At 46.8% G+C, this 20,758-nt stretch overlaps 1 protein-coding gene across 1 annotated transcript in view; it reads left to right on the top strand.

The window, feature by feature from the left end:
• Positions 1 to 502: 502 nt before the first annotated feature.
• The window catches only part of LOC309558515 (NACHT, LRR and PYD domains-containing protein 1a-like), a gene marked incomplete at both ends in the record, with an annotated part of 34,561 nt that continues 14,305 nt past the window's right edge, over positions 503 to 20,758 (top strand). Inside the window, 6 exons of the mRNA XM_082261595.1 lie at positions 503 to 527; positions 616 to 681; positions 3,286 to 3,570; positions 13,549 to 13,661; positions 14,626 to 14,681; positions 19,868 to 20,094. Of these exons, the coding sequence (XP_082117721.1) occupies positions 503 to 527; positions 616 to 681; positions 3,286 to 3,570; positions 13,549 to 13,661; positions 14,626 to 14,681; positions 19,868 to 20,094 (772 nt within the window). The remainder of the gene's footprint in view (positions 528 to 615; positions 682 to 3,285; positions 3,571 to 13,548; positions 13,662 to 14,625; positions 14,682 to 19,867; positions 20,095 to 20,758) is intronic.

Below are 20,758 nucleotides of genomic sequence, written 5' to 3'. Positions count from 1 at the left end.
CTAAGGGCTTTTCAGGTAGTCTTGGGGCACTGTGGGGGGATGGGCAGCACCATGGGAGATCTGGGGTAAATGTGGAGGTTAAGGGCTCTTAGGAGGCCTGGGGGCACTCTAGGAGGCTGGGAAGCACTGTGGGAGGTTGAGGGGCACTGTAGAGGCTGAGGGCTCTCAGGGGGCCTGGGAGCACTGTGGAAGGCTGGGCAGCACCAAAAGTGGTTGTGGGTCACTGTGGAGGCTAAGGGCTCTCAGGGGGCCTGGGGGCACTGTGGGAGGCTGGGCAGCTATGTGGGAGGTTGGGGGGAGGGGACACTGTGGACACTAAGTGCTCTCAGGGAGCCTGGGGGCACTGTGGAAGGCTGGATGACACTGTGGGAGTTTGGGGGCCACTGTAGATGCTGAGGGCTCTTGGGGCCTGGGGGCACTGTAGGCCACTATAGAAAGTTGGGAGGCACTGGAGGAGATTAGGAGACCTGCAGCTGGCTGAAGGCCTGGGAAAAGGAAGGCCATGGCAGTGGACTACAGCCTGGTGGGTGAGAGCCACTGATCTAAAGAGATTATGTAAAATGTAACCCAGTTGTTATGAACTTTTAACATTGTCTTCTCTTCTTCTTTTTGCAGACAGAGTCTTAGTCGATAATCCAAATGATATGCTGAATGTCCTGGAAAGGGAAGCACCAGAGACCAGTGAGTGTTGTCTTCATTGCATTGCTTATATATCTCAAAAGCTTGCACAACAATCTTCTGGGTAGCCTTTAAATGGTATTACCCTTAAATCCAGATTTCTACTATGTCATCATTGCATAAAAAACTCAGTTGTGTAAAAACAGTGTGATCTTCCCTGGGTGCAGACTGCACAAATTGTGCCCATAATTCCTGTAATAGATTAATTCCTATGATCGCTGGCTCCTTCTAGTGACCAAAATGTGGTATAGCTTTCTAAAATTCCCCAATGATAAAATATACCACATTTTGGTCCCTAGATGGCGATAATGATCATAGGCATGAATCTGATACTGAATTTCCAGCCAAAATGTGTGCAGAAAATTTATGTGTGACATTCGTCCAAAAGACCCCAAAGTGTGTTTTACTAGAAGGGTAATTTCATACTAATATACATGCAATTCAAAGGCCTAAATAGGTTCATGAAAATTTCTGTATTAAAGGTGCACAGACTATGGGGTAAATTGCTCATTAAAGCTGAGCCTGAAAGAAAATATAAAAGACACAGCTTTGTAATCATTAAAACCCAACTCCCAACCCGGCCTTTCAAGGGTTCAATGCTCACAATGTGAATAGGATATAGTAAAGGTAGAATAACGTAATTTACTCCAGCACTCTCCTTCTTTCCCCAATGCTCTGGTCTGATGGCAGAGCCCCTGCATCATCACGTACAATTCAGGGACATTAAGATAAGTATTTACTCCATATTGCAGCACCCGTAGACATAATGAGCACTTAACCCTTGCAGTATATGGCCAGGTATCAGCCTCTTGCAGTCGATGTACAGATGAGCTTAGACTAGCAGAAGAAGCATGAGGTGCCACTCAGTCCAGATATGGGCAATGAGCATGCTGACAGGTGGGTAGAGCAAAGTGATGAAGATGTGAGCCCATCACTGTGCTGCTTCTCTTTCCACTGTCCAGTCACAGGCTGGGGGATGGGTTCAGAATGACCTTAGCTTAGAGAAAGAAGGTTGAATGATGTTGTCTGTCATTTAACCTGGAAGCCTGAGGACATCTAGTGGTGGAAATCATTTACTGTGGGGTAGGGGAGGGGAACTTAGCTGTGGACTAGCTATAAACTGCCAGTTCAGACCAAATTTTGCTTGTTCAGAGATTTGACAAATGGCCAACCTAAATCATTGTTCAGCCAAGAAGAACTCCTCAAGCTCCCAACAACCAGAGTTGTGATGAACAGGCCCGTGTCCTTATCAACCTGGGAACAAGATGCTTTGTCAGAGGGGTCAAGGTTGAGGGTATATGGCCTGGCATGGCTCAGGAGGGAAAAGGCCACATGCTCATCCACCATTTTCTGGCCAGCTAGGCTGCATGCTTTATTAAGGGTTTGGTATAGATGATGGGACCAGGAGCATGGAGCTGGGCTTAGGAAGAAACCAGGAGGCACAAGGGGCTCAGCAAGTTGCATGGCGATGCAGTTCTTGAATGTTTGGGTGATAGATAGAAAGAAAAAATAAAAAGATTGTGCCTAGATGTGGTACCAATGGCTCCTAATTTGATGCACACCAAACAAGCATCAGATATTGGCACCAGTTGTGATTGAGGCAGGGGCTACAAGGGAATGTTGGCAAGTGGAGTATCAAGGGTTCAAGGTGGGGCTTACAAAAATGTTGCCACTTTCCATGGCTGGGCAGAAAGACACTTCCTCTTTAAAAACAAGGTAGCATTGACAGTGCTGTATTTTGGCCTAGGCCAACAAGGCCCAGGCCTAGGGCGGCACTTTGCAGGGGGGTAGCAAAAAAGTTGCACCCCCCTCCACCTGAGACTCTATTGGCCACTGGTTGCTAGAGCCGCCTCTCTCACCCCCCTCTCTCTCTCTCACTCCCTCTCTCTTTCTATATCATCCTCCTCTCTCATCCCCCCTCTCTCATCCTTCCTCTCTCATCCACCCTCTCTCATCCTTCCTCTCTCATCCCCCCTCTCTCTCTCTCTCTCACCCCTCTTCTCTCTCTCCCTCTCACCCCCTCTCTTTCTATATCATCCCCCTCTCTCACCCCCCCCTCTCTCTCGCTCTCACTCTCATCCCCCCTCTCTCTCACCCCCCCTCTCTCTCATCCCCCTTTCTCTCTCTCACCCCCTCTCTCTCTCATCCCCCTCTCTCTCTCTCTCTCTCTCTTCGATCCCCCCTCTCTTTCATCCCCCCTCTCTCTCTCCCTCCCTCACCCACCCCCCCTCTCTCTCTTATCCCCCATCTCTCTCTCCCTCCTTCACTCACCCCCCTCTCTCTCTCTCCCTCACCCACCCCCGCTCTCTCTCCAACCCCCTCTCACCCCCCCCCCCTCGTGAGATCTCAGGGGTTCAAGCTGGGACTTGTAGTCCTTCAATTTTGGAGGGAGTCACATCTGTTAACAGAGGAGTGGGGAAAATTTATATAGGAGGGGGGTGCCCAATTTTAGTCTTGCCTAGGGCAGCACAAAACCCAAATACACCACTGAGCATTGACGGCTCCAACTTTATGATCCTGACAAATTCAATTTAAAAATGTTTTTATTTCCCTATGTGTCTGGCAATGTGAAATTGATAGTTATGTTGATGTTTTTGAATTTTCCAGGCAGGCAGCACTTTGTGAATAGACATGAAGATGACCTGATAAAAGGGATTGATAAAGTAGATACCATTCTGCATGAGCTCCTGGAACAGGAACTGCTGACCGATGGACAATACAGAAACATTCGCAGTTATCGGACCTCCCAGGATAAGATGAGGCAGCTCTATCAATATGTCTACCTCTGGGATTCGGGGGACAAGGACACCTTCTTTGAGATCCTGAAGAAACACAACAGCGTGCTTATAACAGCCATGCAGAGGAGGGATGGTATTCCAGAAGAGGAGAGCGGTAAGTCTCTGCCATACGTTGTGTGTCAAGTTTTCATTACTGGAGCCTTTAGATGTAAAACTTTTCAGTTCCTAAGTGACAATCCCAGGACATTTCTCAGTCCTAACCTGGTAGAGAATATTGTGATATTATGTGAATAAATTTATTTGAGGTGATTATTCCTACTGATGTTGAAAACACACCACCTAACGCAGGTGGTCAGACACTATATCTGGCTTCTGTGTTCTTCACTTATAGCAGCCCCCTTTCCCATAAGGCAAGCAGGCCAGGGGCGTAACTACAGGGGTTGCAGGGGTTGCAATCGCTACCGGGCCCCATGCTCCAGGGGGCCCGTGTGGCTCCCATGTACACCTGAATAGGAGGAACAGCTGGGGGCAGCATGTAGAGAAATCACTGTCCTCCTTTTTCCTCCTGTAGCTGCAGGAGGAAAATGGAGGAGATTGGTTCCTCTGTATGCTGCCCCGCCATCCAGTTCACTTGTGTTCTGCTGTCTCTGGACCCCTGTGTGCTCCCCTGCCCCCCCAACTGTGCTCCCCTGCCCCCCCCACTGTGCTGCCCCCCACCCCCCACTGTGCTCCCTCCCCTCTCCTGCCGACTGTTGCAGGGGATGTGTCACAATAGAGAACCAGGAAGGGGTCGGTAAATATGTAATTTACCAGCTCCTTCCTTTTCTGAATGGACAGAGTTATAGTCAGTGGCATTGTAAAAAAATAAAATAGAATGATAAAAAATAATACATTTAAAATACCAAAAAGTAAAAACTACTGACACCAGTGGGTGAACTTCCAAGATTGTAAAGGTCCCACTATCAACCAGGCCCTGGCATTCCACCACCGTGGGGAGGCCCCAAGATGGCAGGAAGGGGGCCCACTGCAGAACTTGCGAAAGGGTCCCACTGCGGGACCATAATAAAGGGCCCTGTAGTGAGAGTAAAGGGCCCCAGAGTCAGTGGGAAGAGCCCCAGGCTTGAAGGGAAGGGCCTGGGCCAGGGGTCCGGGGGGCCCTTCATGGTTTCTTGCACCGGGGCCCTGAAGGTTCTAGTTACGCCTCTGAAGCAGGCCTATCAGTACTTGTTTCCCCCAGGACTTATACAAAGTGCTATAGTACCTGGCAACCAGGTCAAGGCAGGCGCAAACTGAGTAAAGCAAACGGGTACTTGCAGTTGAAAGACAGACAGGTTCAATGACAGTCCAGGTACAAGGCAGGCAAGGTTCAGAATAGTCGGGGGTCAATCCATAGTCAAAAGGCATGCAGAGTTGACAGAATAGTCAAAGTCATAAATAGTGGAATCCAAATAGCAGAGCAGGACAGACAGAGAGAGGGTTTGCATGTATTACACACGCTATCACAAGCATGAGACTGAAGGCTTGGCTGGCTTAAATCAGGTTTGGTCTCCACCCGGAGACTGACCACATCAATCATCTTACAGGTGGACAGGCAAACCTGGATGCTGGAATGGGGCCAGCAGCTGTCAAAGAACAGGAGCATTCACACATTCCTGACACCTTTTAAATCAATCAATGGTACCTGTTTATCCCATTTCTACTTAATTATTTCATTCAAGCCTTTTGTCAGTTCGGCGGAATTTCTCCAGCTTGGCGGCCGAATCCAGCGTCTTTTTCGGCGGGGACATGTTGTAGGGTGTCTGGGGCTCGAGCGGGGGTGTCGGGGAGGCTGAGCAGAATCTTATAATGCAGGATTATTGTTAAAAGGAGTGTATGCCGGCGGAGCTGCTCTCACCCACGTCCTATTCCATGCCGCTCCAGGCCACGCCCCTCATTCAAGCCTTTTAAATTCAACCCTGGTTCCTAGTTTTGCTATTCTAACTATGTTCTTTTGTTTCATTATTTCATTCAAGCCTCTTAAATCTAGCCCTGGTACCTGTTCTTACCATTGTTACCTATGTTATTCTATGCAATTTCATTCAGGCCTTTCAATTTCAGCTTTTAAATTAAGCTCTTGGAAGTGTATATCTATTTAAAACCTTTTATTTGTAGTTTTGAACAGTGTAGGGAATTGTCAAAAACTGTGTGTCACTTTTTCGGTGAATGGGTAGGGGTACTATGTACCCCATACTCCTCCACAGGGGGGAGACAGAATCTGGGGGGACCCCCTGCCTGCAGACCCCCACAACACAACCACAGCCCAGGGTTGTGGGGAAGAGCCCCACCCAAAATCACCCCCCCCATGGTGAAGGCATGTGGCCTGGTATAGTTCAGGAAGAGGGGGGCGCTCGCTTGCCCCCTCCCTTTCTTGGCCTGCCAGGCTCCATGCTCAGATAAGGCTCTGGTGTGGATTTGGGGGGGGGGGGCACGTAATTTTTTTCAAAACGTATGCATGGGGTTCCCCTTAAAATTCATACCAGACCCAAAGGGTTTAGATTGAGGAACGGGGGGGGGGGGGGGGGGGAGGACTCCCATCACCATTTTAAAAAAAAATGTTTCTCTTGTATTTTCGGCAATGTTTTTTTTTTTTTTTCTGCAGCCAGGAAAATGTATTTCAGTGTCATTTTTTTTCTTTTCATATGTCAGTTTTGCTGCAGCAGGTTCTATACACGGTACAGATGCGCCAATTTACAGACATACTAAGGGGACCCTCCAGGCACTATATGTAAAGGAATTTTTCATTTTGATTGTTTCACTTTAAGCATCATTAAAATCATTGCTCCTTAATAATGATATTTGCAAAAAATAAATACATTTGCATTTCTAGTATCACTGCAAATTTTTTTAAAAGATTGTTTTTGCTTAAAGTGAAATAATAAAAATGAAAAATGTCTTTAAATACAGTGCCTGGGGGTGAAAAGAATAAAAAATGACTGTTTAATTGATTTTTCCGCCTTTAGAAGAGCCTTTGCCCGCAATAAAAAAAAAATAATGAAAAAATGGCATGGGGTTTTCCCCAAAATCCACACCAGACCTTTAGCTGAGCATGGAGGCTGGCAGGCCAGGAAGGGGGGGGGGGGCAGTAGGTGGTTAGTCTTCACTGTGGGCAGAGCTTTTTTTTTTTCTTTTTTGGGGTCCTGCAGTGGGGTGTAATTTACAATAGATCTACATTGGGGGACATTATTTTTTTCATTTTAATCATGGAATTGTCAAAAACTGTGTGTATGTTTTTATTTGACACTTTTTTGGTGAATAGGTAGAAGTACTATGTACCCCATACTCATTCACGTGTCCTGATATGCTTCTGGAGGGGGCGCTTGCTCGTCTGCTCGTATTAGGGTCTGGTATGGATGTGGCGGGGGCTTCCCCTTAAAATCCATACCTACACCATTTTGTTTCACATTTTTTTATTGCCGGCAATATTTTTTTTTTTTGCCCGCTGACAGCTGAAGACTCATCCGTTGTTAGGGACACAGCGGCTGGTGCATTGTGGAGCGCTCGGTGGGCAAACATACTGCTGAGCGCCCCACTAATTCATGTGTTCATGAGTGAACGACGTTGTTCGGGCCGAACATATGCTCGGTCTGAACCGCTCGCCCAACACTACTCTTTGTCCAGGTGATCATTGTCACCAGGTATAAAAAGTAATGGGAAATGTATAGTTTTAAGGTTTGGAACCGAAGTAGCAGGAAACATTCCCATGGGGACACCTGTGTCATGTATTGTGGGATTTACTTCAATACGAATGTTTTCTCTGAGGTTGGAGTCTAAGGAATAGATGCTGTTCCACCAGGGACCACCTCATGGGGGGTTAGATTCAGCTGAAAGCTACCCCCAGGACATAGAGTAGCATGAGTGCCTGATGTAGCTGAAAGCAGGCTAATGTCCACAGACAGGGATAGCCGGGTAGGTCCAGAGCAGGTATGGAGGTAACTAGTGCTGGTGGCAGGAGCGTAGTGAGACAAGCAGGGTCAGAAGCCAAACGGTCATACAGGAGCCAGAAGTAGCAGACTGGAGCGGAGGTCAAGGGACAAGCCGAGGTCAGGGCAGGCGGAGAGCAGAGGATAGCCAGGACAAGCCGGGTCTGGTACTGGTAAACAGGATACAGGTTAGCAGGTTCAGGTCAACAAGGCTGAAGACAAAGCAGCACTGGAGCTGAGCAAAGGCTGCGTTTAAATAGCCCATTTGGCGCCAGCATCTGTCACGTTGCGTGCTTGCGTGCGCGCATTCGCGCATGCGCATTCGCCAAGTCCCGGCGGGATTGAACAGAAACACAACTCTGAACAGCAAACCTCTTCTTACATTGCCCCCCTCCCAATGGGCAGCCTCCGGATGCCCAAACGGGCTAGTTTCTCAGGGTGATTACGTTTGAATGCTTGGATTAGGCCTTTTGCATGAATATTGGTTATTGGCTCCCAGGAATTATCTTCAGATCCATAACCTTTCCATTTAATTAAGTATTGGACTAGGTTGCCTCTTTTCCTGCAATCAATAATAGATTCTACTTTGAATTCCTCTTCTTCATCGATTAGCACGGGTTCAGGAGGCCTATTGATCTGTCCAGGGAAAGGGTCTGGTAATGTAGACTTCAGCAATGATACGTGGAAGACAGGGTGGATTTTAAAAGACTCAGGTAACAGTAATTCATAGGTCACATCATTAATTTTCCTTTTAACTGGAAAGGGGCCTATGTACTTGGACCCAAGTTTTCTTGACGGGCAGGTTAGTTTTAGGTTGGTTGTGGCCAGCCATACCTTGTCATAGAACCTTTTGTTACATTATTGAGCTTTGGCCATAGTTTCCTGTAGTAATCTGTTATTGGATGTAAAAAAATTAACCGTGTCCTGGACCGCAGGAGCAGGGCCTTCGGGAACTGTGGTGACCAGGAAGGAAGGGTGGTAGCCATAATTGGCAAAGAACGGGGTCTGCTTAATAGAGGTCTTAAGACGTGGTCTTAAACGTTTCGCAGCTCGCAGGTATTCCAGATTTTTATGGTCTGTGTATACCAGGATTGGATGAGCTGCTCCTTCTAGAAGATACCTCCATTCTTCTAGAGCTGCTTTAATTGCCAAGAGTTCACGATCACCCACGTCGTAATTCCTTTCTGCAGGAGACAGTTTGCGTGAGAAAAAGGCAACGGGATGTAACAGGGCCTTGGCTCCTTGGCGTTGGGATAATACTGCTCCACCCGCTGACTCGGAAGCGTCTACCTCCAGGACATAAGGTAGAGCAGGGTCAGGATGTCAGAGCACAGGTGCGGAGGTAAACAGGGTCTTCAGGGTTTCAAAAGCGGTTCGTGCCTCAGGAGTCCACTGGAACTGAATACCCTGTCTGGTCAGCTGGGTGATAGGAGAAATAATTGCAGAAAAGTTCTTGATGAATTTCCAGTAAAAGTTCGCAAATCCCACAAACCATTGTACCCCTTTCTTGTCTGTGGGGGCCGGCCAGTCTAAAATGGCAGACACTTTTTGCGGATCCATCTTGATGCCCTCTGTAGAAAGAATCAGACCCAAGAATTGAATGTCCTGTCGGCTAAATTCACATTTTTCGGGTTTTGCGTATAAGCCATGTTGCCTGAGTTGGGCCAAAACACTCCTTACATGCCCATGATGATCCTCCAAGGTAACAGAAAAGATCAGGATATCATCAAGATATACAATGACAAATAAGTCCAGAAAGTCTCGGAAAATGTCATTTATGAAATGCTGGAAGGTGGCCGGGGTATTACAGAGTCCGAAGGGCATTACAAGGTACTCGAAGTGCCCAAAACGAGTGCGAAATGCAGTCTTCCACTCGTCACCTTCCCGGATTCATACCAGATTATATGCCCCACGTAGATCCAGCTTGGTAAACACGGTAGCAGTACGAAGACTCTGGAATAGTTCTGGTACCAGGGGTAAGGGGTAACGGTTTTTGATTGTGATCTTATTTATGTCCCGATAATCCACACAGGGTCGGAGAGAGTGGTCTTTCTTCTCCACAAAGAAAAACCTTGTTCCTGCCGGGGACGTGGAAGGGCGAATAAAACCTTTCCTTAGGCTGTCATCGATGTACTCCTTTAAAGCTGTGAGTTCAAGCTCTGTGAGGGGAAAAATTCGTCCAAAGGGTATTTCGGCTCCAGGGATGAGCTCGATTGGACAGTCCTATGGTCTGTGGGGAGGAAGTGTCTCTGCTCCTTTCTTACTGAAGATGTCTAAAAAGTCATGATAGACCACAGGAACAGAGGAACGAGCTTCATCATCAGACTCCATGCATAGCAGTGAAGATGGTTGAGGAGGTTGTTGGAAGAAGCAAAGCTGTCGACAGTAAGGGGATAGGAACTCAATTTCTCCTGTTTTCCAGTTGATACAGGGGTTGTGCGCCTGTAGCCATGGCATTTCCAAAATGATAGGAAATAAGGGGGAAGTGATAACATCCAGGCGTAGTAGTTCCTTGTGGTTGCAAGATATGGTGGCAGGTAAGGGAAGAGTCTCTTGAGTGACAGGCCCCGACTTTATATGTGACCCATCTGCCAAATGGATTGCCATTCCATTAGATCTCAGCTGTAAAGGGACCTTGAATTGGTTAGCAAATTCTTGGTCGATGAAGCAGCTACAGGCTCCAGAGTCAATAATGGCGGGTACCCGGATAGCCCCTTCTGGAGGCTGTAAGGAGACAAGGACAGTCAGGTGAGAGGAGCTGTGGGAACTCGATTCCTGGTTGATAGAAGAAAGAGTTAAGCACTTACGGCTCTTGGCGGGGCAGGATCTCACATAGTGTCCACTCTCTCCGCAGTACAGGCATAGATCGTTCAACCAACGGTGTTGGCGTTCTTCTAGAGAGAGAGAAGGCCGAAGCATGCCGAGCTGCATCGGCTCTGAAGTGTCAGCAGCAGGTGTGGCAGAAACTGAGGGTGTAGGCCCTTGAGGGCGGAAGACTCGCGGCATCACCCACATAGGTCGAAGTTGCTCACCGGCCCTTTCTGAACGGCGTTCTCTTAGGCGCCGATCGATCTGGATAGCCAGATTAATTAGAGCTTCCAGAGAACCTGGCACCCCACACAGGCCAATTCGTCCTTTAGAGCAGGGGTGGGGAACCTATGTCCCGGGGGCCGTATGCGGCCCTCGAAGTAATTTGGTCCGGCCCCCCGTGCAGCTGAGTCTGTGTGAGTGACAGGTGGAGTGATATCATATGCACTCCGCCTGTGACCAATACAGGAAACATCGCCTCTTCCTCCAGCGCGGCAGCGCTGCTAGCCAGCATTTCCCGCCAGCAGCACACACAGCAGAACCAGCCAGAGCCAGCAGTACCAGCCAGAGCCAGCAGTACCAGCCAGAGCCAGCAGCACTCACAGCAGTACCAGCCAGAGCCAGCAGTACTCACAGCAGTACCAGCCTGAGCCAGCAGTACTCACAGCAGTATAAGCCAGAGCCAGCAGTACCAGCCAGAACCAGCAGTACCCACAGCATTACCAGCCAGAGTCAGTAGTACCCACAGCAGAACCAGCAGTACCCAAAGCAGTACCAGCCAGAGCCAGTAGTACTCACAGCAGTACCAGCCAGAGTCAGCAGTACCCACAACAGTACCAGCCAGCAGTACCTACAGCACAGTACAAGCCAGTAGTACCCACAGCAATACCAGCCAGCAGTACCCACAGCAGTACCAGCCTGAGCCAGCAGTACCAGCCAGTAGTACCAGCCTGAGCCAGCAGTACCAGCCAGCAGTACCCTCAGCACAGTACCAGCCAGCAGTACCACCCTGAGCCAGCAGTACCCAAGGCAGTACCAGCCAGCAGTACCTACAGCACAGTACCAGCCTGAATCAGCAATACCCACAGCAGTACCAGCCTGAGCCAGCAGTACCCACAGCACAGTACAAGCCAGCAGTACCAGCCTGAGCCAGCAGTACCCACAGCAGTACCAGCCAGCTGTACCCACCAGCAGTACCAGCCAGCTATGCTCACCAACATTACCTGCCAGCAGTTCTTTTCAAAACTTACCACCACAAAGTCGACTGCGCTCCAGACTGACCGACGCAAACCTGGAAAACCAGTTGTGAGTAGCAACATCATCAATACCAGCTAACATCACACACCTCACCAAAGAGAAGCAGTTGCAGCCATCACATTAGGGGTGAGTTAATTAAATGTTTGACCAAATATAACAGGCACATTTTTAAGTTGATAATTTTGTACGGCCCCCGAATGATTTTATAAATACCCAAATGGCCCTTGGCAGAAAAAAGGTTCCTCGCCCCTGCTTTAGAGGGTCGGAAAGTCCCAACCGGAATTGATAGCGGAGGGCGGCGTCATTCCAATCAGTGTCAGCACTCCAGCATCTGAAGTCTGACGCATAATCCTCTGCCGTTCTGCGGCCTTGCTGAAGGGTATGAAGGGCCGCTTCGGCAGTATTGGTCTTCTGAGGATCCTCATACAACTGAGCCATGGCTCCGAAGAATAAGTTCAGATTTGATAGGCAAGGATCATTATGTTCAAGTAGACGGTGGGCCCAGGACTGGGGTTTTCCTTGCAGAAGGGAAATAACATAGCCTACTTTGGTAGCCTCCAGGGAGAAGGTACGGGGCTGTAGGGCAAAGTACAGCTCACAGGCGTTATGGAAGGATCTAAATTTGCTGCGATTGCCTGAAAACCTTTCCAGGGTTGGTACCCGGGGTTCTGGTGGCAAAAACATTACAGCTGGTGAGGCAGAAGATCATCTAGGAGCAAGAGATGCAGGAGATGCAGGAGATGATGAGGTTAATGACTGGACACGTTCCTCAAGTCGGTTATAGCCCTCTTGCAGGTCCTTGACAGACTGTGTAAGTGCCGCCAGGTGATGGCATAATTCGTCCATTGGAGAGGTTCCTCGTTCAGGCTCTGACATCTGGCTGCTTTGTACTATCACGTACCTGGAGGTGAGCCTGAACGGTGAGGAAGGCCTCTCTTACACCTCTGACTAGGGACCCCTGATAGTGCAGACAGGAGGCTACGAATATAGAGTAGCACGAGTGCCTGATGTAGCTGGAAGCAGGCTAATGTCCACAGACAGGGATAGCCGGGTAGGTCCAGAGCAGGTATGGAGGCAACTAATGCTGGTGGCAGGAGCGTAGTGAGACAAGCCGGGTCAGAAGCCAAACGGTCATACAGGAGCCAGAAGGAGCAGACTGGAGCGGAGGTCAAGGGACAAGCCGAGGTCAGTGCAGGCGGAGAGCAGAGGATAGTCAGAACAAGCCGGGTCTGGTACTGGTAAACAGGATACAGGTTAGCAGGTTCAGGTCAACAAGGCTGAAGACAAAGCAGCACTGGAGCTGAGCAAGGGCTGGGTTTAAATAGCCCTTTTGGCACCAGTATCTGTCACGTTGCGTGCTTGCGTGCATTCGCGCATGCGCATTCGCCAAGTCCCGGCGGGATTGAACAGAAACACAACTCTGAACAGCAAACCTCTTCTTACAGGTAGCTAGAAGCACTAATGGTAAATTTGCACTGGAAGCAGGCAGCACACATAGCAGGACTGGTAGCAGGATTGTACTGGAAGCAGGACTGGTATCAATCTGGACTGGTAGCAGAATATCCTAATAGCAGAAGTGGAACTGGTAGTGGGCTGTACTGGTAGCAGGTTGAACTGGTAGCAGGACTGGTACTGGTGACAGGACTGGTACTAGTAGGAAGGCTGGTACTGGTAGCAGGACTGGTTCTGATAGCAGAGTTGGCACTGGTAGTAGAGATAGTACTGGTAACAGGACTGGTTCTGGTAGCAAAGGCGGTACTGTTATTCGATTTGGCACTGGTTGCAGGACTAGAACTCCTGCTAAAGCTTTATTCTAGGTTTGGGTACTGTGGCATAGGGTTACAGCTCCTGTGATGTTTTCAGTTTTCCTGCCATCCTCTCTGGGGAGAACACTTCTACCTCCAGAAAGTGTTGAGATAGCTACCATGGTGGACACAGACAGTGAAAGAAAAACTGACAACGTTTCTAACCCCTACTGTAGCTTATACTAGAAAATGTTTTGGCTGGAGTTCCAATTTTTTACTGTCATATATCACTCAAAGAAAAAATACCTACAGTCACCACAATTTACTCACAATATTCTAGTAATAATATATGTTCTCTTCTAGTTGAGTTTGAGGGATACATTTTATTACCATCAAGTTCAAGTTCAAGTTCAAGTTCAAAATCCTCTTTTTCTTCTTCCCGTAAAGTCGAGATGGACTGTGACCTCTGTGGGAAGGTAAGAGGTCATTCTCTTTTATTCTATTTTAGATTTTGTAAATGTAGTAATTATCTGACCTATCCATAACATCCTTCCTTTCCAACCTAACACCAAAAGTTTTGATAATTTTACAGTTTAGTTTAAGACTTTTGATAAAAGGTTGCCAAGATCCATTTTGTCATGACTGTAATCGAACATTGGTTAAAATTGCTATAACATTTCCCAAGTGTTTGGCCAGCATTCGAGTGTGGCCCATTCCTTCATCAGACTAAATGGTCAGACCACCCAAGATGATGGCTCAGGTAAAGTTGAAACCTGGTGGGCTAAGTCAGTCCCTAATAACTTATTTGTATTCTCAAAAATGAGATCTCCCTTTCATAAATCAAGAATCCTGTCCACCTGGATGTTTCGGCTGTTGCTGATCACCTTTGCGTGTTTCATCTCCTACTTTACATTATATTTATTAAAATAAAATAAAATAAATAAATCATCCAGCAGGGAGGTTGGGGACCATTCATGATCTCATAACCTCTCATCATCATCAACAGAATGATGATACCATGAAGATAAATGAAAGTATCCACAGGTTAAGCAGCAGTTTAAAACATATTTCTTCCCAGGCTGTGTTAATGACTAGGCTGGACATTTCCAGACTCAGAGGACCATATAAAGGCTAGAATTAACTGCTAATACCCCACTGGCTGTTAGCTACAGAAATGGTTAAACTTTCATAGAATAGTAGCCTTCAAGTACCAGACCTGTAGCAACCTGATTCATATAAACAGTACCAACATTTTCTATGTAAATTCTATGATAATCACATTTTCTAATTATCTGATAATTATATATCTAATTATTTTTTTTTTTTTTAAAGTATTTTTTTGCTTTCAAGTCCAACTATACTATTCTAAATTCCTAGAAGAAATGTAACAAATTTTTGAAAGTTTTGTTTTTTCACATTACACTTTCTACTTTATCTTAGAATCATGACCCCGCTGATATTCCAGTTATGCCAAATATAAGTGGAAATACATACAGGTGAGAGCAGCAGTCTAGTCATAATTATTATTTTATGCATTATATGGCCAAACGTATGTGGACAACTCTCCAAATGATTCACTTCAGGTATTTCCATTGAAGGGTACTGTTAATGCTACAACATACAAAAAAGTTTTTGACAAATGTGCTCTTCCGACCTTTTGGTGAAAGACCTTTTCTGTTCCTTGATGACTGTTCCCTAAGGCTCCATTCACACCTGGGCGTTTTCAGCTCTAAAAACGCTAAAAAAAAAACGTTTCCAAAACACCCAACAAGTAAAACCCAATTAATTTAAATGGCCCCTGTTCACATCTGAGCGCTTTTATGCCTGAAGCAAAACGCCCAACGCTCAAAAAAGTACATGAGCTTCTTTTTGGGCAGATTACAGGCGTTTTCCATTGGTTTCTAGTCAATCTAAAAACGCCCATAAAAAACGCCTGAAAAAACGCCTGAAAATACGCCTGAAAATACGCCTGAAACAAAAACGCCCAGGTGTGAATGGAGCCTAAAGCTGGCCATAGAAGTTAGAATCCCTCCTGAGGTTCTCCGGGTAAGGGAAGCCGTCCATGCCAGGAGAACACAGTAATTACTGCCATTGGCTATAACAGTCGCTGGCAATAATCACATGTAAAATCCGACAGGCTGGTTATACCCAAGTTGATCGATCGATCAACTTGGGTACATTCAGCCTGCCCATTAATGGTTCGAATCTCCGGTCAAGATTCGAACCATCTATTGCCAGCTTAAGGACAGCTACATAAAGGCATTGTTTGAGACTGGTGGGGACTCGGGAGGAAATCAGGTTGGATGCACAGAGCCCTGACCTCAATCCTATTAAATACCTTTCAAGCTAGGCCTTTTCATCCACCATCCATAACTGATCCCACGAATGAGCAAAAAATCTCAGACACACTCCAAAATAATGTGGAAAGCCTTCTCAGACAGATGAAGGCTGTCATAGCCACAAAGAGCAAGAACCTGATATCACTAGCCATGATTTTGGACTGTTCAACAAGCTTAAAATAATGAGAAGGTCAGCTTCCACACACTGTGACCATATAGTGTCGTTGGTGTCCTGAGACCTGGTTCACACCTATGCAATCTTCTTTTGATCTGTTGCCAGTGTTGCCAACCATCAGTATTTTTACTGGCAGCCAGTAAAAATTGGGCACTTTTCTTTTGCCAGTAAATGCCAGTGACAGGAAAAGTTTGCCAGTAAAAAAATATGGCGGAGATGCTCGGCATGCGCAGTTCTGATCTGGAGCCAGCTGGGACCATCCGAGTGGCGCCAGTGGGTGGTGGGTCTGGCAGGGATGGTGTCTGAGCGTGTTGTGTGATGTCATTGTGCAAGGGAGCTAGGTGGAGTGGCCAGTGCCTCGTGTGCGGGTCTGCGGGACAGGAGCAAGGCAATCCAGGGACTGTCCATGCTGTTTGGACTTAAGTGGACTGAAGGGACCACCTGGTGTGCAGGGAGAATGTCACTGTGACTCAGGAGGGGATGTGTTGGTGAGGTGCCACCATCATCTGTGCTGCTGCACACTGCTGGCAGTGTCACTGTGACAGTCAATTTCATGTGTGTGTGACTGTCTATTCCAATTTCTGTCCCTGAGCTATTTACTTACCATATCGAAAATAAAGTAAAATCGCCTTAATATCTACCTTAAATCACATTGCTAACTGCATATTGCGCTTGTTTGTAGCCTATATGCTGAAAACTGCACTTAAAACTGTAATTATTTAACTTTTGGAAATGCCAGTAAAAAGTTGGCTGTGCCAGTAAATTTTGGGTGTTGTGTCAGTAAATTTCAATCTGGTAGGTTGGTGCAATTTTCACGCTTTTTTATGCGTTTTGCATTATTTATGCTTTTTTTTTTTTGGCCAATTTGTTGTTGGGCACCAGCAAGTGGTATAAATAAAGCAGGACTGGAGTAAGAAGTTGCTCTAGCCTGGGACTCAGGAAAGCTAATACCTTAGAGACCTGCACGTGGACATTGCTCTGTATGAGAAAATAAAAAGTTGTTGTTTTTGGGTTGGCCGTTTGGACTGCCGTTTTCCCAGGAAAGGTGATCCCCACTTGAGCTAACTCCCACACTATATAGATCAGACCAAAATGAGGGACAAATGAGGAGGAAAAAGGGACAGAGGGACTTCCAAATCAGGGACAGTCCCTCAAAATCAGGGACAGTTGGGATCTATGTATCAGGATATTATCAGGATTTGGCAAGACAAAGGAACGCTTTTGCAGACAGCGTTCCTGTTGCTTGATTATTTTGGTAAAATTAAAATTTTGAATTAGGAAAAGAAAAAAGAGAATTTAAAAAATAAAGTTAAGCTATTAACCACTTCCCGCCCGCCCTATAGACAAATGACGGCGGGAATGTGGTTGAGTTATCCTGACCGGACGTCATATGACGGCGGCAGGATAACACAGCTCTGGGCGCCCCCCGGGGGCGCGCAGAGCGGCGATCGGTGATGCGAGGTGTCAGTCTGACACCCTGCATCTCCGATCTCGGTAAAGAGCCTCTGACGGAGGCTCTTTACCATGTGATCAGCCGTGTCCAATCACGGCTGATCACATAGTAAATAGGAACAGCCATTGATCGGATTTCCTTAGTTCGTGCCTGACAGGCACGAGTAAAGGAGCGCCGATCGACGGCTCCCCTGACAGGGGGGGGGGGGTCGGCACTGGTAATCAGATCATTGATTACCAGTGCAGACCCTCGGGGGGGATGCCACTAGATCCACCAGGGATGCCCACTATGACCCCAGGGATGCCCACTATGACCCCGGGGATGCCCACTATGGCCACCAGGGATGGCAATCAGGGCTCAGGGAGCCCCCAATTGCCCTCCCCATCAGTGCTGCCCACCAGTGCCCTCCCTATCAGTGCTGCCCACAAGTGCCCATCATTGTCATCCTTTAGTGTCACCCACCAGTGCCCATTATTGCCCACCGGTGCCGCCTATCAGTGCCCATTAGTGCCCATCAGTGCCGCCCGTCAGTGCCGATCAGTGCCGCCCATCAGTGCCCACCAGTGCCGCCTATCAGTGCCCATTAGTGCCCGTCAGTGCCACATATCAGTGCCCGTCAGTGCCACCTATCAGTGTCCATCAATGCTGCCTATCAGTGCCCAGCAGTGCCGCCTATCAGTGCCCACCAATGCTGCATATCAGTGCTACCTATCAGTGCCACATATCGGTGCCCATCAGTGCCGCCTATCTGTGCCGCCTATCAGTGCCACCCCATCAGTGCCACCCCATCAGTGCCACCCCATCAGTGCCTCCTCATCAGTGCCTGTCAGTGCTGTCTCATCAGTGCTCATCAGCGCAGGAAAAACTTATTTATTTACAAAATTGTATAACATAAACAAAAAAACTTTTTTTTTTTTTCAAACTTTTCAGTCTTTTTTTATTTGTTTAGCAAAAAGTAAAAATCGCACAGGTGATCAAATACCACCAAAAGAAAGCTCTATTTGTGGGGGGAAAATGACATAAATTTGGTGTAGGTACAGTGTTGCATGACCGCGCAATTGTCATTCAAAATGCAACAGCGCTAAAAGGGGAAAATTGGCCTGGGCGGGAAGGGAGGGAAGTGCCCTGTATTAAAGTGGTTCAAAATACAGTAAAACCTTGGTTTGAGAGTAACTTGGTTTAAGAGCGCTTTGCAAGACAAGCAAAATTTTCTAATAAATTTTGACTTGATATACAAGCGATGTCTTGATATGCAAGTAGCCTCAAGTCACAGCTGAGTATAAAAGAGAAGAGAGGCGCCTCTAAGTGTAGCAATATGGTTAAATTTAATGAAGGTACAACATTTAGCAACTCACATGGTTGATGATTGGAACAGGCACATCTAAGTATGCAGGCATCCGGGGTAAAGCTGTCCACATAGACCATCTTCCGCACCGACATCTATGTCATCCCTTCCATGCTGCCCCTCGCTTTCAGATCGCTTTACTGCAGGGTGGTCTTCCCGGTCAGGATTACAGACTAGCAGCCGGCGGTGCAGAAGATAGTCTATGTGGACAGCTTTACCCCGGATGCCTGCATACTTAGATGTGCCTGTTTTATTCATCAACCATGTGAGTTGCTAAATGTTGTACCTTCATTAAATGGAACCATATTGCTACACTTAGAGGCGCCTCTCTTCTCTTTGATACTCTGTAGCTCCTGCTGGATTTTGCTTCTAATCCCCTTATGGAAGCGGCTATTTGTAGATGGACATTTTATGGTTACACAACCTATCTCAATGCTATAATCTTTTTATATGGACTATAAACTGAAGGACTTATAAATAAATGGTTGTGGAACGAATCATCTGAGTTTCCATTATTTCTTATGGGGAAATTCGCTTTGATATAAGAGTGCTTTGGATTACAAGCATGTTTCCGGAACAAATTATGCTCGCAATCCAAGGTTTTACTGTATATGGAAATAACCATTCTGATTCTCATCTTGATTTGGAATAGAATTTACTTTAGACAATTTAAAAAATTTTTATATCAACTTTTTTTGGACCCAGTTATCCGGATAGCTTTTTGCACCTAGCCTTCCCACTCCCAACGCAGTTCCTTCTACAGGATTAAGGGGTGAACCATGAACCACACCAGATTTTGAATTTAAAGAAGCCTAAAGTATATGTAAACTCTTGAATGTTCCTAAATATACATCATTTTTTAAATTAAAACTTGGTGGCCCTGCCATAAAGGTCTATGCTCAGGTCTTCCTGTAATAGGGTGACAACTGTCTCCCAATTGTTCTCTTGTGTTGTCGTGTTGTCACAAGCTTTTCCAATGGAGACTACAAGTGGTTGTGATGACACACATTGTGCAGGCATTATCTGCTGTTGTCACCATCAAGTAACCCGTCCTGAGAAATGCCATGCAGCCATCCCTAGAGTGTATGTAAACAGGTACAAGGGTGAAGGAGATCAGCAGCATCGATATGCCACAAAGGATAAAAAAGGAAAAAACTGCATTTTATTTAAAAACAACAACATGGGACTTGCCTTATGATACTTTTGCAAACCAAAGTCATTCAGTTAGGGTTTAAATCTACTTTATAGACCCTGTAGGACTTTTTCACACCATGGCTGAAACAGTCTCAGCTTTAAATAGCTTTAAATAGCCCTATAAGGGCTCTTGATGATGGACCTCAGTTGCTTATTTCTATTTCTCACTAATGCAGGTTGGAACTCAAATGTGCAGGACTTTTCTGCTGTTTAGAGACCGGGATTAAATTCCAGGTGACCCATCCGATAACTATTGAGTATGAACTGGATTCCTGGTCTAAATACATGGATCATCCGCAACTCCAAGAATCTGGGGTCCTGGGACCTCTTTTCAACATTAAGACAACGGCGGAGCCAAATATAGTGTCTGCAGTATACCTTCCACATTATCTGTGCTTGAAAAGTAAGTCAAGGTTACACATAATTTGCACCAAATTTTGCTTATAGCTCTCATCATCACAATAGCAGAACAACTTTACTTAAAAATGACCCTCTAAACTAAATTTTTCAAATCAAGCCATACCTGTATAAGAAAACTATGAACACCCAGGCTTCCTGTTGCCCACACTGCAGAACACCACTATGATCCTGGGAAATCTTCATGTGAAGTCTAGACGGAAACCAACACTTCCAGGAGCGTTCCTGGGGCCCCCGCAACTCTTAGGCCCTGTTTACACCTGAGCATTTTTCAGCTCGTAAAACGCTCATCTCTTAAAGCGGAGTTCGGGCCACAAAATTGACATAATCGATTTTGTGGCCATCTGCTTGCTTTTCGGCACCTGAAAAGGAAATGGATAGTTACAATTTTTTTTCTTTTTTTTACTTACCTTGTAATTGCAGAAAAATATACTCACCTTTCTTCCACTTCCTCCTTCGGCGGCCGCGGCCCGCGCCGTCACTTCCAGTTTGCAATGATTCCTGGGAGCTGAACGTCATCGCTCCCAGGAATCAATGCGCCGGCACCGGCCCCACTCGTCACTTCCGGTGCGGCGCTGCATTCCCTGTTAAGCAGCTTCTGGGCATGCCCAGAAGCTGTGGAGGAATGCGGCGCCGCACCGGAAGTGAAA

Source organism: Pelophylax lessonae, assembly GCF_965119305.1.
Source record: "Pelophylax lessonae genome assembly, chromosome: 6".
NCBI lineage: Eukaryota > Metazoa > Chordata > Amphibia > Anura > Ranidae > Pelophylax > Pelophylax lessonae.
The sequence above is the reverse complement of the archived record's forward strand: the minus strand, read 5'-3'. Positions and strand labels throughout refer to the sequence as shown.